Source organism: Manihot esculenta, chromosome 5 (genome assembly GCF_001659605.2).
Source record: "Manihot esculenta cultivar AM560-2 chromosome 5, M.esculenta_v8, whole genome shotgun sequence".
Taxonomy (NCBI): Eukaryota; Viridiplantae; Streptophyta; class Magnoliopsida; order Malpighiales; family Euphorbiaceae; genus Manihot; species Manihot esculenta.
Window position 1 is genome coordinate 27,355,473 of NC_035165.2, and position 16,304 is coordinate 27,371,776.

Consider the following 16,304-nt stretch of genomic DNA (forward strand, 5'->3'; position numbering starts at 1 on the left):
TCTTCTAGTTTCTGCACCTCCTCGCTGGTGGCCTGCTGCTTTTCTTTTCCAACCACTCTCTTCTTCTGTTTTATAGGTTTTGCCCCGGGGAGAACGTTTAGCTTATGGGTCATCACTTCAGGGTCTATTCCCGGCATGTCAGACGGCTTCCAAGCGAAGCTTGAGGCGTGGCCCCGAATTAAAGCCATTGCTACCATTTTTTGTTCTTCAGTCAGGCCGGCGTTGAGGCTGAAAACTTTGTCTGCTTCTTCTTCTGACAAAGGGAAAGTTTCCAGCTCCCCCACAGGCTCTATCCTGGCTTCTTTCTTCTCATCTCTAACTTTCATGACCTTTGAGTCGATTCCCATCTGCCAAGCTCGGTTCTTGTATACCGTCCTTGCTTCCTCCTGATGCCCTCGAACTATCCCCACCCCTGCCTTTGTTGGGAATTTCATGGTCAGATACCTAATGTTGGTCACTGCCTCAAAGTCGTACAGCATAGGCCTCCCCAATATTGCATTGTAGCTTAGAGGGAGTTTCACCATCAAAAACACGGCGTAGTGAGTCCGAGACAGGGGTGGCTCTCCTAGAGTTAAAGCCACCTTCACTTTACTTTCTATGATTACTGGAGTCCCTCCGATCCCTTTCACCGGGGCTTGATCCCGTACCAGCTGCTCCTCTGGTATCCCCATCTGCTGGAAGACCCTGTACGGCAGTAGGTTTACTTTGCTTCCATCATCAACCAGGATCTTCCGAACTCGGTAGTTGTAGATGACAGCTTCGATGACCAGGGCATTATTGTGAGGCATTTGAATGTCGTGAGCGTCCTCTAGAGAGAAAGAGATGGTCATAGGGGAATGCTCTACCACTTGCATGACTTCACTGCTGCTTCCCTCTCCTTCTCGGCTTCTTTTCTTTCCCCTCCTGCTCATTCGACCTCTAGTTCCTCCAACAATCATATTAATGGTTCTGCTGGAGCCATCATTTACTGGTCTTGCCCCCAGTCTTCGAGGCCTTTCTGCTACGAGGTTGTGCTGAGGTCTCTCTCCTTCCTGTTTTTTCACAAAGTTTCGGAGATGTCCCCTCTTTATCATCCTTTCAATCTTGCTGATCAGCTGGTAGCAGTCATTGGTGTCATGGCCGTGAGTGTGGTGGTACTGGTAATATTTGTCAGGGTCTCTCCGGTTTGCTTCTGCTTTCATAGGCCTGGGCCATTGAAGGAACTCCTTGTCTTGGACTGCCACAAGCACCTCGACCCTGCAGGCGTTAAGTGGGGTTATTGTTTCTGGGACCCGAGGTAGGGGCAGTCTCTGCTCTCTTCTATCCCAGGACAGTCTGTATACCTCGGGTCCTTTATTGTGTCTTCTTTTAGGTCTGTCTGACCTCCTTTCTTCTGGAGCCTTTCCCCTATCTGCAGCTTCTCTAGCAAATCTGCTGATCGTTAAGGCATCATTCTGCCTTATATACTTCTCTGCCCTCTTTATCAGCTCTGCCAGGAAGGTGGGCGGTTTTCTGCTCAATGAGCCAAAGAACTCAGGGGAGGTGGTCCCTTTCTGCATGGCCTCCATAGCTTGACTTTCATCTAGTTCGGGGATCTGCAGGGCTTTCGTGTTGAAACGGGCTACATATTCCCTCAAGGACTCGTTCCTCTTCTGCCGAATTGTCTCCAGGTAACTGGTTCTTCTGTCAGCTGGTACTTCTTCTATGAACCGGCTAATAAAGATGTTGGCTAGGTCGCCAAAACTCTTGATACTCCCAGCCTCCAAACTGTTAAACCAGGCTCTCGCGGGTCCCGTGAGCGTAGTAGGGAATACCTTGCATATCAATGCATCCGACAAAGTCTGCAGTTCCATGAACGTCTTGTAGTTCAAGATGTGCTCCCTTGGATTCCCGGTCCCATCATATATTGCCATGGGAGGCATCATGAACTTTTTGAGAACGGTTTCTTATTGAATCCATCTAAAAAAAGGCGAGGAGGTGGGCAAGAGAGTCTGGCTGTTGTCCTTTGCCCCCAGCTTAGCCAGAAGCTGCTGCTTCATCTTCTGCAGCTTCTAATCTACATCTTCCTTCTCTTGTCTTGGCCTCTTCTCCATGCGGTATCCTTCCCTCCATTCTTCACTCCCCGTCCTCCTGGCCCTTTCCATGGAATAGCTTTTTACCTCGTCGTTGTCAATAAGTTCTCTCGCTCTCCTTCCATGAACTCTAGCCATTGGCTCCTCCTCTCTATCAACTCCTCTGTCTCCTGTTCCAGCTCCATTGCTGCTTTGTTGAAGGATTGGGTGGTTGAAGGTGGGTTGAGATTCAGCGGCAGGGGTTCCCTCCACTACGGGAAGCACATTCAATGGGGTGTTGAGACCCCTTTGCTGCATTATTTGTCCCAGCTGGTGGATGGTATTTTGTAGTTGAAGGGCTATGGTTTGGAGTTCTTGGTTAGAGATGGTATTTTGGGGTGTGTTCCCTGCTGAGCTTGGTGAAGGTACATGCAGCATTGGTGGTTGGCTGGTGGGGTAGTAGGGCTGGAGAAAGAGAATTACTGCCCTTATTGGGCAAAGCTTAAGTCATTTGAGATGTTAACAGTGTGGTTTTCATTGTGGATCTCAGTGGGTTTTATAAGAGAGGAACTCCAGTGACGAGAAGGTCTCCTTCGTTTCCTACAGACGACGTCAATTGATATTTTGAGATCCAGAGAATAGAGTTTACAATGGTTGTGTAAGCTTAGGTGGAGAGGAGGATGTTCCTTTTTATTATTTTTCCCTTTGTCCGCTAGTAATGCCTAACGGCCTCTCTACTACAGTGCTACCTGTCTCTATTGAACAGGTCCGTATGTACGAACGGCGTCAAACGTCCTCTCCACGCCAGGCGGCCATTTAATTCTCCCGGCGCACATGCAGACAGGGCTGTAAGGTGACTGGGCCTGTTGTCCTTCTTCATGTCACATCACTGGGCTGAGCTCGTGGTTGGTGTACTTAGTGTAATACCCGGCTAGAGTCGGGCGTCGGAAGTCCTGTAATCCGGCAGCATTTCTGATGTCGGAATCCTCTGGAAGGGTACGGATTATGTTTTTCTATGGTTTGAAAGTGTTTTCATGTTTTAAAGTGTTTAAAGAAGTAAGGTTTTGCAAGAAAAGCACCAAGGCAGAAAAGCCAAGGTTCGGCCGTCGAAGGTGACTTTCGGCCGCTGAACGTGCATTGTAATACCCGGCTCGAGTCCGGCCTCGGACTTCCTGTCGTCTGGTGGAATCTTGGGTGTCGGAACCCTCGAGAAGGGTAAGCCATATGTTTTCATGTGTGTTTTCAGAGTTTTGAATGTTTTCAAGTATAAAGGAAAATGAGTTTTGAAAGAAAAGCAATAAGGGAGAAAGGCAAAGGTTCGGCTGCCGAACATTGCATGGTTTCGGATTCACGTTCGGCTGCCGAAGGTGGTCTGGCCAGCCACCTATTTAAGTGCCAAAGGTCGGTGGAAGGAGGATATTTCTCCTCCACTTGCAGCCAGAGGTGAGTTCCAGCCTCTCCCAAGTTGACTTCATGTTTTTCATGTTTTTCACCAAATCTTTCAAGGGTTTTAAGAGTTTTGGTGTGTTTTGAAGGTTTTGAGCAAAAATAGCAAGTTTGGAAGTTTGGAGTTTTGGAAGAGGTTTTCTTCATATCTCCACGTTAGGATCACTTGATCTCTTGTTTGGAAGAGGTAAAGTCAAGATCCAGACCCTCTTTTACTAATTTTTGAAGGTTTTCTGGGAGTTGTATGGATAGTATGCATGAGTAGGGTTTTGGTTGAGGTTTTGCATGATTTTGTGTTTAAGCATGTTTAAGTGTTGTTTGTATGTTTCTTGGGGTGATAAGTGAGTTTTAGGCCCTTTTATGCATGTTTTATGGTATGTGCTAGTTGGGAGTAGTTGATATGCATGTTGGGTAAGTTTGGGGGAAAGGTTTGCATGAAACAGAGCAAGGTTCTGTCCATTGGACAAAGCCAGGTTCGGCCGCCGAAGGAAGGTTCGGCCGCCGAACCCCTTGTGGAGGCAGTTGCGGTTGCCAAAGCTTGCCCCCGAACATTTGGACTTTCGTCTCTGGAAGCAAGGTTCGACCGCCGAAAGTGCCGCCGAAGGTTGAGGTTCGTCTCTGGATGAGACTTTCGGCTGCCGAAGGTGCCGCCGAACATGCCTGAGTTTCGTCTCTGGAGAGGGGTTTCGGCCGCCGAACCTGCCGTCGAACGTGCCCTGTCCAGCTTTCTTTTGCATGTTTTATGTGTTTGTTTGAGGATCTTGTAGAGGGTTTTTGGGGAGTTTCTTAGAGATGTTCTTGAGTTAGTTTGGTCCCTCATTTGAGTCCACCTGTGTAGGAACGGACCAGAGGAACCCCAGAGAGCAGCAGTGAGCACTGTTTCAGAACCTGCAGAGTTAGTACAGAGTCAGCCAGATGTGAGTGGAACTTCTCTTTTCAGACCTAAACTGCTTTGAGCATATGTCATGCATCATAAGATTATAGTAGGATGATTGCATTAGTTTCACGAAGATGACGCATTGCATAATACGATGTGTATGAGGCTGTGGATAGACCAAGGCGACCCCAATAGCCCTAGCTCTGTGTAAGACCTGGCCGGGCCAGGCAGCCTTATGTAGGTAAGACCTGGCTAGACCAGGCAGCAGATTATCGTAAGACCTGGCCGGGCCAGGCGAGCAGAGTTTGTAAGACCTGGCCGGGCCAGGCAGATTGAGGTTGTAAGACCTGGCTAGGCCAGGCATCCTTCCAGTGGGATTTTTGGTGGTCATGTCTATCCCTGAGATGATGTGCTGTTATGCATTCCATGAGATCATGTTTTCAACCTATGGTTTATAGTTCTGCTCATTGGGCTTGTATAGCTCATCCCTCTCCCATATCCCCCAGGTTTGCAGGTTCAGAGTCCAGAGGGAGTCCAGCAGGGTTTGCAAGAAGCAGAGTTATGTAATAGCTAGTGTGGACATGTACATGTAAAGAGATAATGTATAATGTGTAGCTTTGTGCTTGACTTATAAGAGATGTAATCCCTTGTTATAGACACATGATCAGTTTATGTATGTTTCTTTTATTGTTAATGAATATGAGAAAACCAGGCTTAACATTATGAGTTGATAGACCAGAAAGAGTGCATGTACAGGTTAAGCCCTGGAGGAAAGCAAAGTTTTTAGTGGTTTGACAGAAAATGTATGATCATGTATGGGATTTCACAGGTACACAGACAGTGTAGCAGGCTTACTACGGGTCCCGGCGACCTTAAGTCGATCTGGATCCTAGTGCCGGTAGCAGTTCGGTTTCCGGGCTGTTACATGCATGGCATTTGGGTTCTCATTCGGCCGTCGTAGTTGGTCTGGCTAGCCAACTATAAAAGGCCCTAGGTCGGTCAAATAGATAAGATTTTCTTTCCATTTGCACGAGTTGAGGTGAGACTTGATCTTCCTTGAGTGATTTATGTGTTTTCTCAAATCTTTCATGGTTTTAATGGATTTTCATGTGGTTTTGAAGTTTTTGAGCAAAAGAGCAAGTTTGGAAGCTTGGAGAGTTTGAGAGAGGATTTCTCCATATCTCCACGTAGGGATCGTTCAATCTCTTGTTTGGAAGAGGTAAGTGAAAATCCTGAACTTCCTTCCTTAATTTTTGAAGGTGTTATGGCAGTTTCATGGGTAGTATGCATGAATAGGGTTAGATGAGATTTTTGGTGATTTTTGGTATCAGCATAGTTAAGTGTTGTTTGGTATGTTTGTTGGAGGTGTTAGGATAGGTTTAGACCTCTTTATGCATGTTATATGGTATATGCTAGTTGGTAGACAAGGGTTTCATCCGCTCGAGTACCTCACCTTGGGGTGCTCCACTACTGTTTATCAGGAAGAAGGATGGACCTCTTAGACTTTGTATCGACTACAGGCAGTTGAACAAGGTCACTACCAAGAACAAGTATCCTCTACCCCGGATCGATGATCTCTTTGACCAGCTGTCAGGAGCAGGATGTTTCTCTAAGATAGATCTGAGATCAGCCGTACCACAGAGCAGTGGCAGAGGTAGAGAAAGAGGGTCAGCCTCTTCATCAGGGATGGGTTCCCGAGGTGCAGGTCCATCAGCCCCAGCACGGATTTTCACCATGACGCAACAGGAGGCAGATACATCGAACACAGTGGTGTCAGGTAATCTCATCATTGGGTGTTCAGAGGTGTATGCTTTGATGGACCCCGGTGCTTCTCACTCTTTCATTGCTTCTAGAGCCGCAGAGAGGTTGGGTTTGATAGTCTCCGAGTTAGAGTGTCCTCTCTGGGTCAGTGGACCTAGATGTGACCCATCATTGGCAGAGTCAGTCTGTCAAGTCAGTACAGTGTGTATAGAGGATAGATACCTTCCAGCTGACCTCTTTATGCATGTTATATGGTATATGCTAGTTGGGAGTAGTTGCTTTGCTATGCATGTTGGATAGGTTTTGGATGAAGTTTGCATGAAACAGAGCAGATTTCTGCCCAACGGGCAAAACCAGGTTCGGCCGCCGAACCCCTTGTGGAGGCAGTTTCGGCTGCCAAAGCTTGCCCCCGAACATTTGGACTTTCGTCTCTGGAGGCAAGGTTCGGCCGCCGAAAGTGCCGCCGAAGGTTGAGTTTCGTCTCTGGACGAGACTTTCGGCTGCCGAAGGTGCCGCCGAACATGCATGAGTTTCGCCTCTGGAGGGGAGTTTCAGCCGCCGAACCTGCCGCCGAAAGTGCCCTGTCCAGCTTTCTTTTGCATGTTTTATGTGATTGTTCTATGATGCTTTAGAGGGTTTTTGGGGAGTTTCTTAGAGATGTTCTTGAGTTAGTTTGGTCCCTCATTTCAGTCCACCTGTGTAGGAATGGACCAGAGGAACCAAGGAGTTCAGCAGTGAGCACTGTTTCAGAACCTGCAGAGTCAGTACAGAGTCAGCTAGAGGTGAGAGGAACTGAACTAAATCTTTTGCTATGAGAACTCAAACATTTTTAGCATGTTTCATGCATCATTTATGCCATGTTTATAGTATTGCATTAGTGAGCACGAAGATGGTGCATTAATCAGTGCATGTACAGATCGGGCGTAGCTTGGATTCATTAGCCCCCTAAATGAAGACCTGAGGAGCCCTGAAAGGGCCGGGCACACGGTACCATAGGGTGCTGAATGAAGACCTGAGGAGCTCCTTCGCGGGCCGGGCAATGTGGGGAAATTTTGAATTAGTCCGTCTGAGATTATGTGATTTACTTGTGTTGTGATGCATTCCATGAGATCATGTTTTATAACCTGTTTTATATGTACTACTCACTGGGCTAGTATAGCTCACCCTCTCCCTTCACCCCAGTCTTGCAGGTTCAGAGTCCAGAGGTGTCAGCAAGGTACAGAGAAAGAGCAGAGTTATGTAATAGATAGTGTGGACATATAATTCTAAAGGATAGTTTTTATTGTATAGATGATGCTTGACCATATGATTTGTAATCCCTTTTGTCTATACATGGTCTGTTATGAAAATAATTGTATTGTCTATGTATGAAAAACCACAGTATATGATTGGACCCGCCTAGAGCAAAGATGAGAGCTCTAACAGGGGTTTTATAGTACAGAGATAGTGTATGCACAGGTTAAGCCTTGGAACAGAGAAAAGTTTTAATGTTTACAGAAAATGTTTGATCATGTCTGGGATTTCACAGGTACACAGAGTTCACAGCAGGCTTGCTACGGGTCCCGGCGGCCTTAAGCCGATCTGGATCCTAGCGCCGGTAGCAGTTCGGTTTCCGGGCTGTTACACTTAGACTTGCGAGTGACCCGATCCGCTTTTTGAGACTATGTCAAGGCCAAAGAAATCAGATCGGCCCATCAATGAAGCTTCCTGAGTTTTTGGGTCGGGACAGCTTTCGCGAGTCTGACCTCCTATCTGGACGCATGAAACCCAACGGTCATCAATAAGTTTATTTAAATAATTGTATATTAAAATTAAAAAAATTCATTTATATTCTAGATAAAATATAAAAATCTTTCGTATTTTTTTTTTCATCTATGATTGTTTTTCGTATCTAATAAATATATTATAATTTGTAAATGTTATATGTAGATAAATTTTATATAATTTATAATTATTTTATTTTTATTAAAAAAATTTGATATGAATATTGTATTTAAATATACCATAATTTTATTAAATTAAAACATAGCATAATTTTTAATGTTGTTAAATTTATTATATTTATTTGTAATGTTTAATTTTTAATTTACTGTATTTTTTATTAAAAATATCATTAAAATAAATTAAGAAATATTTTATTAAGTGATGAAATATTTTAATTTATTTTAATATCTAATATAGTGTAATAGTCATTATCCATATTATATTAAATTTAGATATATTCAATTTAAACAATCATAAAAGCTTTTTAAAACAAAAAAACTCTTTTATATTATATTTCTCAAATATATTTTGAAAGTTCTGACTTTTACTTCAATTTTATATATTTAAAGCTCTGACATTTATTTCTCTTCTTCTACTGCTTAAAAGCTAAAGTAAAAGCTATGGTCAAACAAGCACTCCACGCAGCATCAATGGCTCCTCGCACAGAATTTGCACATCTTAAAGCAATTTTGTAGAGATGGAGAATTTTCACCTTGCATGATTCCTGACAACCAATATATTCTAAGTTACTCAAACCCACTCAAAAGCTTGTAGACTTAAGATGCCTCTGCCAACTATATTAAGAATCTATGCGTCATGTGTTGTTCTCTGGCCATGCTCCCAATCGTCTTTATATAATCTCCTCTCTTTTACTCCAACCCAAAGCACTTACATAACCATACATCTATAATCATCCTATCTGATCATCATTAGTTATGGGGATAAAATTAAAAATGGACATTAATTTTCAATAATCAAGAAGAATAATAACAAAAGAAAAGGTGGGAAAAGATGTTAGGAACGAATGCTTGGAATAGAAGCCCATTCAAAGTTGAAACTTCTGCCATTACTTGGATTGGACTCAAAGTCTGGTTAGTCTCATCAAGAGAAAGAGAGAGAGAGTGAGAGAGAGGGGGAGAGAGCTAACGTCCATGTTAACCTTTCTGGGTGAAAATTCAACATTCCATTCTATAACTTTGGACTGGACTTCCCACCTTACCCAACTCTGAAAGAACCCTCCCAACCAGCAAAAAAAAAAAAGAAGGAAAAACATCATATTATCTGTGAGAAAAACATCCAAAACACAATCTTAGAGACATTATACCATTTTTTTGGTTGAAATGCTCTGGAACTTGGTTCCAACACAGAGGAAACATGGCAAAAAGATCAGATTTTGCACAGAAGCTGTTAGATGATCTCCGGGCTCGGAAGGATCGAATATCTGCATCTCAGAGCTCAAAAAGTTCAAAGCCACTAGCTGCAGGTAAGCATTCCAATGAATTTCAAGCAAGAAGCAAATTCATGGGCTTGAGAAATTTCTGAACAATAAAGGCAATTATGATTTAAGACTATTGAGTCACACTTTTGTGTCAATGAAAGTCATCATGGAAAATGCTCCAAAAAACTGAAACACATTAACTCCTCTTGGATAGATGCCTATGTTCAGTGTTTCCCAGGACAAATAAGTTTGTAGGTGTCTAGGCTTCTATGGTTAACTTTCCTTTTTCTGAAAATGATGATTCTTATTCAACAACTTCAAGCAATTCCAAAAATCAGCAAGCATCAACTGCGTCTTAGGACAAGTTGAGAGGGGATCATCTGTAAGCACTATAGGATCAGAGAAATTTATTCGCTCTGATAAAGCGGCACCAAGATATATTATGGCCATAAATACTTATGTATTTCAGTTGGTCACAACCATGATCATGTTGAAAAACAAGGACAATTCCCAACAAAAAAACAAAATTAAGAACACAAAAGTTTCATGTGATTCATCTAATAGCAATATGTTCTTCAGAAGATAGAAAAGGGATAAAGGTTGATGAGAATTAGAGGAAAATCAAACAAATTAGAGTACTATTATCTTATTCTCCATATTGAAGAGCACACATAACAAAAAAAAAAAAAAAAAAATCAATTTTCCATAATTAGACCAAATTAGTTAATATTTCCAAGTTCGCTTTTAATACCACTTTGTAAATCACATATTAGAAGAATAAGTAAATAAACGAAGAGGAGAATACTTTACTAAGAGGGAAGTGAGGATTTAGGTCAAATGAGAAATACAATATGTGGCTGTTTAAATGCAAGCATTCCTTTTAAATAACTTAAGGACTACTGCAAACTAGAAAGGGGCTTTTACAGACAAAAACCTTGAATACTGGCACTGAAGACTGAAGTATTGTTCTTTTAGAAGTATCTTTATTTTCTAAATATGATGTGCCTGCACAGATGCATATTCTTATTCGAAGCAAGCATATAGAGGATCCAGAGAAATGAAAACGCATGGACCTGTAAGTTATTGTTGATGAAGCTGGTTAAAGCAGATCTCCTGCACCTCAATTACTTAAATTGCTTCATTTCTGCAGAGTGGCTTAAAAAACGGAAGTGCATGCCATAAGTCTACGGGAGGCAGCAGAACACTGTCCGTTGGAGAAGCTTCAAACAAGATTATTCCTTTTGGGAGAGGTAGAAGCTCAGAACATGGAGATCTGTCCTTGGCACTGGCTTTTGCCCTTGAGAATGGAGGAAAACTCAGAAGAATGGACTCAGCTGGCAACAGTTCCATGCTGGATTTCCTGAATCAGATTGGCAGAAGATCATTTGATCTGGCCAAGATGGAAAGAAGCAGCATTGATAGGCACAGATCAGCAACTAGCCACTTCCCTACTGTTTCTCATCTCCATATCAAAGAAATATCTAAGGGGGCACAAAAATTAAATCAGATCCTAAGTGCCTGCTCTAATGGTCTTAACTTCGACAGATATTCAATAGAAATAGGAACAGAACTATTGAAGGGTGCCATGGAGTTAGAAGAGTCCCTTCGCATGCTAGTAAACCTGCAAGAAGCTTCAGAGTACATGATCAGCCCACAAAGCAAAACTCGGATCACTTTGCTTGATGATGATGAAGATAACGATAACATCAATGTCCAGCAGGATGACAATAAGCAACTTGCTCAGAGAATATTCTCTTTTGACAAGCCTTCAAAAAATTCTCATTACATCCAGGAAGCCGCAAGGACTGATCTCAAGCAAAGGCTAATGGCCCTGACTTACAAATCAGAAACTACAAACTTTGACCATGATACACACACTTTAAGCACCACAAATTCCACTTTTCAGACACAGCCAGCTAGCTACAGCCCCAACGTGAAAACTTTTCAAGCACTCTCAGAGCATAAGAATCACTCAGGTCCATCAAAACTGAAACCAGAAAATGGGAGAATTCCAAATGTAATTGCAAAATTAATGGGGCTGGAAGAACTTCCAGGAAATGATGGTTCAAAATATATCACAAACAAAGAGTCCAGTTCTAAGGGAAAAACAGAGCAGACAGCTGCAAAGAAACCTCCAGATGGAAGCCTTACACATGAACGGAAGACAAAAGATGCTGGGATTTTGTCCTCTCCAATCAGGAAACATAAACAGATACAATCCAACCAAATTCAATCAGCTCAGGACATGACACATAGCTTGCAAGCAGAAAGGAATCTAGCAAATCGACATACTAGATTTGAAGGGAGTATTCATGCTGTAAAATTAGTGCAGGAGGATGTGGAATGGATAAAACCAACTAGAAGCTCAAACAAGGCCAACATGAACATAGCTAAGCATCAGAGCAACATCGACCAATCAAGCCAAAGTATAGGAAATCAAAAGGATATTAAGGAGAAAGAGCAAAAACAGGATAATCCAAAGCTGAGGGAACTGAAAAGCAATAAAAAGGGTGAAACTAAGGAACTAATCCTAAAGCGTCAGCCCCAGCAGATGACACATCAGCCACCAAATGGATCTGAAGCCGCAACACTGCTGCAAGGGCAAGTAGAGTGCAATTTGACCATGCTTAAAACAGAAAGGATAGATGTACATAGGCTGCCATCCGACAATCAGCTGAAGTCTTTTGATGATCTTGCATTCCAACAAACTCAAATGCTCCAAAATGTTGAGTCCCAAGGTGGAAAACATCATGCAGAAGAAAATCAGCAGCAGAGTGTTAAAGAGAAGATACAAGTGAGAAGGCAAATAGGAAGTGAAACAAGGCGCTTGCCAAAAAAGCATTCACATAAAAGCCCAGCAATAGCTGATAATGGAAGCTACTCAGAATCAAACGGTACAATACAATCCACGGGCTTCCCAAATAAAAGGCAGCACGGAGATCTTGTCCAAGAGAAAAGTTCTTCTAATTGCAGCATTAACATGCAGGATTCAATGAACAAGAATTCAAATCAAAATACCTCTCCAAGGAATCTGAACTCTGAAGTTATAAAAGGAAAAAATAGAACCGGTATTCCACCAGAGAAAGAAGAGAAACCTGTTCATCTACTACCAGCAGTTCAGAAGGGAAAAGTTACAAAAGTGCAAAAAGTTGAGGTTCCTCAAAAGACTGATAAACTAGCGATAAGAAGAATCGGAAATCCTCACAACTTGGCAAGGCCACTGAAACATCAGACTTCCATAATGCAACAAACAAAACAGAGAAGAAATAAAAAACTTGTACAATCCAAGGAAGAAGAGCGACTGAGACCCAGCAGGTCCAAAGAAGCAGAATCGTGCATTATTAAATCCAATAAATCAGTATCAAGCATGCAACAACCAAACATGTTGGAAGAACTACAAAGTCAAGCTGAAAAGCCTTCCACCTTGTGCTGTCCTCCTACAGATGATGAATGCCAAAACCTAAACGGACCACAAATCCTAGCTCCAGACGAAATCGTAAGTTTCCTTGTTGCTGCAGTTATTTCACAGAAAATAAACACTGTTTTAGGAACTTATACAAATACAAGCTACTTCGGTAAAAATTATTACCTCCAAAATAATGAGCTAACTCTTTCTGTGTTGCACAGTCATCATCAATGATAAAAGATCAACAAGGTCATGAACCTGACATTGACATAGACAAATGCATATCTCACAGCTCTTTATTGGATCCACTTAGCAGTAAGTATAAAGCACATTTTTTTAGTTTACTTTTCAGTGTAATGGTTTTCATGTCTACAGAACTGCTGACTGATAAATGAGTTGGCCATATGCTCCAATTCATTTACCACATCAAGTTTCCCTACATATGATTGACAATTTATTTTAGGCCGAACTTGTATCAGTAAGCCTTCCAAAATAAAGGCTTGTAATGTCAAAGTTTATTGCTGGATTCTTGCAGGAACTCATGAAGATAGGAAAGATACAACTTACCCCTCACAACTGGAGAATCAAAAAGTATCTGAATTGGAAACGCAAGAGTTACTAACAGAAAGTGAAGATCACCTCAAGCAGATCCTGATAAAAAGTCCCCTATTTCTTAACACAGCAGAGGCACTTTTCAAACTCAACATTCCTCTTGACATTCGCCATGCTGGTGGTCATGATTATCATGATGAAGAGAGCAAGCTCATATTAGACTGTGGATATGAAGTAATGAAAAGGAAAGGGAAAAGGCAAGAGCTCAGTGTTAATCCTTTCAGGAGGATTTCTATCACTTCTCCTAAGGTAAGCTCCTTGGATGACTTGATTAAGCAGTTGGATAAAGATTTCAAGAAGTTAAAATATACAACGGAATGTGTTGTTGAAGACTACCTCCCAAAAATGCTTGAGATTGATGTCTACAACAGGGATCTAGACGTGAATTGTATGTGGGACTTTGGCTGGCACGAGATGACGTTCACATTGCTCGAAAAAGATGACGTTATAAGGGACGTGGAGAGGCATGTACTCAATGCACTCCTTGATGAGGTTACTAGAGATCTGCTAGTATTTTGATTAAATTGAAGAAATAATTCCTAGTATGTTGGAATTCCAATGCACATTGAAACAAGAATTTTGTGTGGCTTATTTGGTTTTCATCCAAGGAACTTCAATTATACTCCTTATGTTTCTCTTAACTGTAATGCTTACTGTAGATTATCTGCTTGTGTATAAGTGAAGTTCAATCATTTTATTATCCTTCAAACTAATTTATTCATCTATTTTTCCACCCAAGTCAAAAGCACAAATGATAAATAAGGTTATTACCTCCAAATATATAAGAGACATTCAATTCAGATAGTGGTTTACAATGGAAGCAAGCAATATCACTCCACAGATGTGGAAAATGAGATCAACTTGAATGACAGGTAGGCTTAAATGATATGCCAGGCTTCAAAGAGATGGACTCCTTTCCGATACTAATCAGAAGTTCAATAATTAACATAAGTTCATGTATAGTAGAGAGAGTGTAATACCTTTACCATATGGAGAGCTAATTTAAATGCAAAATCAAAACAAATGATCAACAACTTTTTTGAGCGAAGCATACCTGTAAATCAACAATTTTTTAGCGCATCTCTTCAGTACTCACCTGAGGCGTGTTTGATTGCCAGGAATTTGCCAGAAAGAAAATTTATCAAAAATAAAAACTATCGTGCTGTCCGTTGACACGTGCTTTCTAATCAAACGATTCACTCAGTTGATCCAATCCGAATATTGCATTATCATGTTGAGCTCGAAATTTTGAAAAGAAAGCAATTACAGGCCTGAAATTCAGAATTTTCATTTCTCCCCGTTTCCCTGAAGTTTTTCTCGCCAGCCAAACAGGTGGAAGCTCAGTTGGGCGGGCAGCGAGGAGAGCATACTATCAATTTGGATTATCAAAGGCCTTCAGTCTGGCCCATGGCTAAAACCTTCCCAGGCCTCGATAATTAGTGTGCGACTCTTTTGCTTTCTTTTACTAAGAAACGACGCCGAATGTTGCGAAAGGACGTACTATTTTTTTCCTAAAGTTATGGGACACGGTAATTTTTCTAAAAAATTATATAAATATAACTGTGCATGTATTCTTAATAATTAAAATAATTTCAAAAAAATAATAATTATAAATGTAAATTGTTAATTGACTGTCTTATCTAATTATAATTTACACATATATTGAAAATTAAATTAAAATATTACTATATATATATATATATATATATATTATGTTTATACTTCAAGTAAATTTTACATCAGATCAAATTGACTTAATTTAATATAATGTTATTTTCAACTTAGAATAAATTAATAAACTTATCGTTATTTTATATTATTAAAATATATTATATCATATCATTGTTAAATAAAATATTTATGATATTTTTAAAAAATATATGTTAATTAATTATTTTATTAATTTTATTTATTAAATATTTTATTTTTCAGTCTATATATATAAAAAAATTTATCGATTAAAATTTATTTTTATAAAAGTATTTACTAATTAATTAATTTTTCTATATTTAGAGAATTTTATTTTATTTTTTAATATTTACTCATTAAAATTAATGAAAATATTAATTAAAATTTTTTTTTAACACATCATAAATAAATGTATTCTTCAAATCCAATAAAGTAACTAATTAATTTTTTAATATGGCTGTAACTAAATAATAATTGATAATTTATAATACATACTCTTATTTAGATTGCAATACGTAAATTTCACTTAGTATTACCTGACTAAATAAGAAATAACTAAACTTTAAGATGTGCAGGTTTTTAGTCCATCCGCCTTCAAGACTCCAAAAAATACTAAATGATCTTACCACTAAAGTGTTCAAAATAAAGATAATTAAACTCTTATTCTTTGTAGAGATCGTATAGGATTTTAGATGCGCATATTTTAACTATTTTAATATGATGTATATTAATAATATTATTATTTTAATCGATTTAATATTAAATGAGTCCACTGCTACTATTAATAAATTATGTAAAAAATATATCAAAAGTATTATTGTTTACTCTAAAATAATGTCACAAGTATATATATGCGAATCAGAATATATATATACTCATTTCAGTTTTAAAAAAAAATTTCACCTTTTTCTTGTCAAATTTCACATTACAGCCCTAAAACTTAACACTTTTAAAAAAACCATCAAGCTATATTACTATCATCATTTATTAAATTAAATTTATTTATTATCATTAACTCATAACTAAGTCATGTGTGGTGCATCTCACTTTAATCAATAATTTTTTAATAATAAGAAGAAGAAGATGAAGGAGAGATGAGAGTAATCTCCCAGGAGTAGATCAGATGAGAAGCAAACAACTAAGAAAGCTTAAATGTGATGTTGATAAAAGCTTACCTTTTCTTTTTCTTAATATTAAAAAATTTTACTTGTGCGCCAATCAAACCCACGTTCCTAAAGTAAGTACACCTTTGTGCTTTCCCCCCTCAATTATCAATACCTT

At 39.9% G+C, this 16,304-nt stretch overlaps 1 protein-coding gene and 1 long non-coding RNA gene across 2 annotated transcripts; one reads left to right on the top strand and one right to left on the bottom strand.

Moving 5' to 3' along the window:
- Positions 1 to 7,260: 7,260 nt before the first annotated feature.
- Positions 7,261 to 14,740, bottom strand: LOC110615164. The gene is made up of 4 exons (XR_006350609.1): positions 14,389 to 14,740; positions 12,740 to 12,980; positions 9,203 to 10,676; positions 7,261 to 7,866 (listed from the first exon to the last, which is right to left on the bottom strand). It is a non-coding gene; the product is annotated as an uncharacterized LOC110615164 (long non-coding RNA).
- On the top strand, positions 9,228 to 14,034 carry LOC110615161. The gene is made up of 5 exons (XM_021756886.2): positions 9,228 to 9,361; positions 10,330 to 10,391; positions 10,467 to 12,812; positions 12,944 to 13,037; positions 13,258 to 14,034. The coding sequence occupies exons 1-5, from the start codon at positions 9,253 to 9,255 to the stop codon at positions 13,851 to 13,853; spliced, it is 3,207 nt and encodes a 1,068-aa protein (XP_021612578.1). The 5' UTR covers positions 9,228 to 9,252; the 3' UTR covers positions 13,854 to 14,034.
- Positions 14,741 to 16,304: the final 1,564 nt, after the last annotated feature.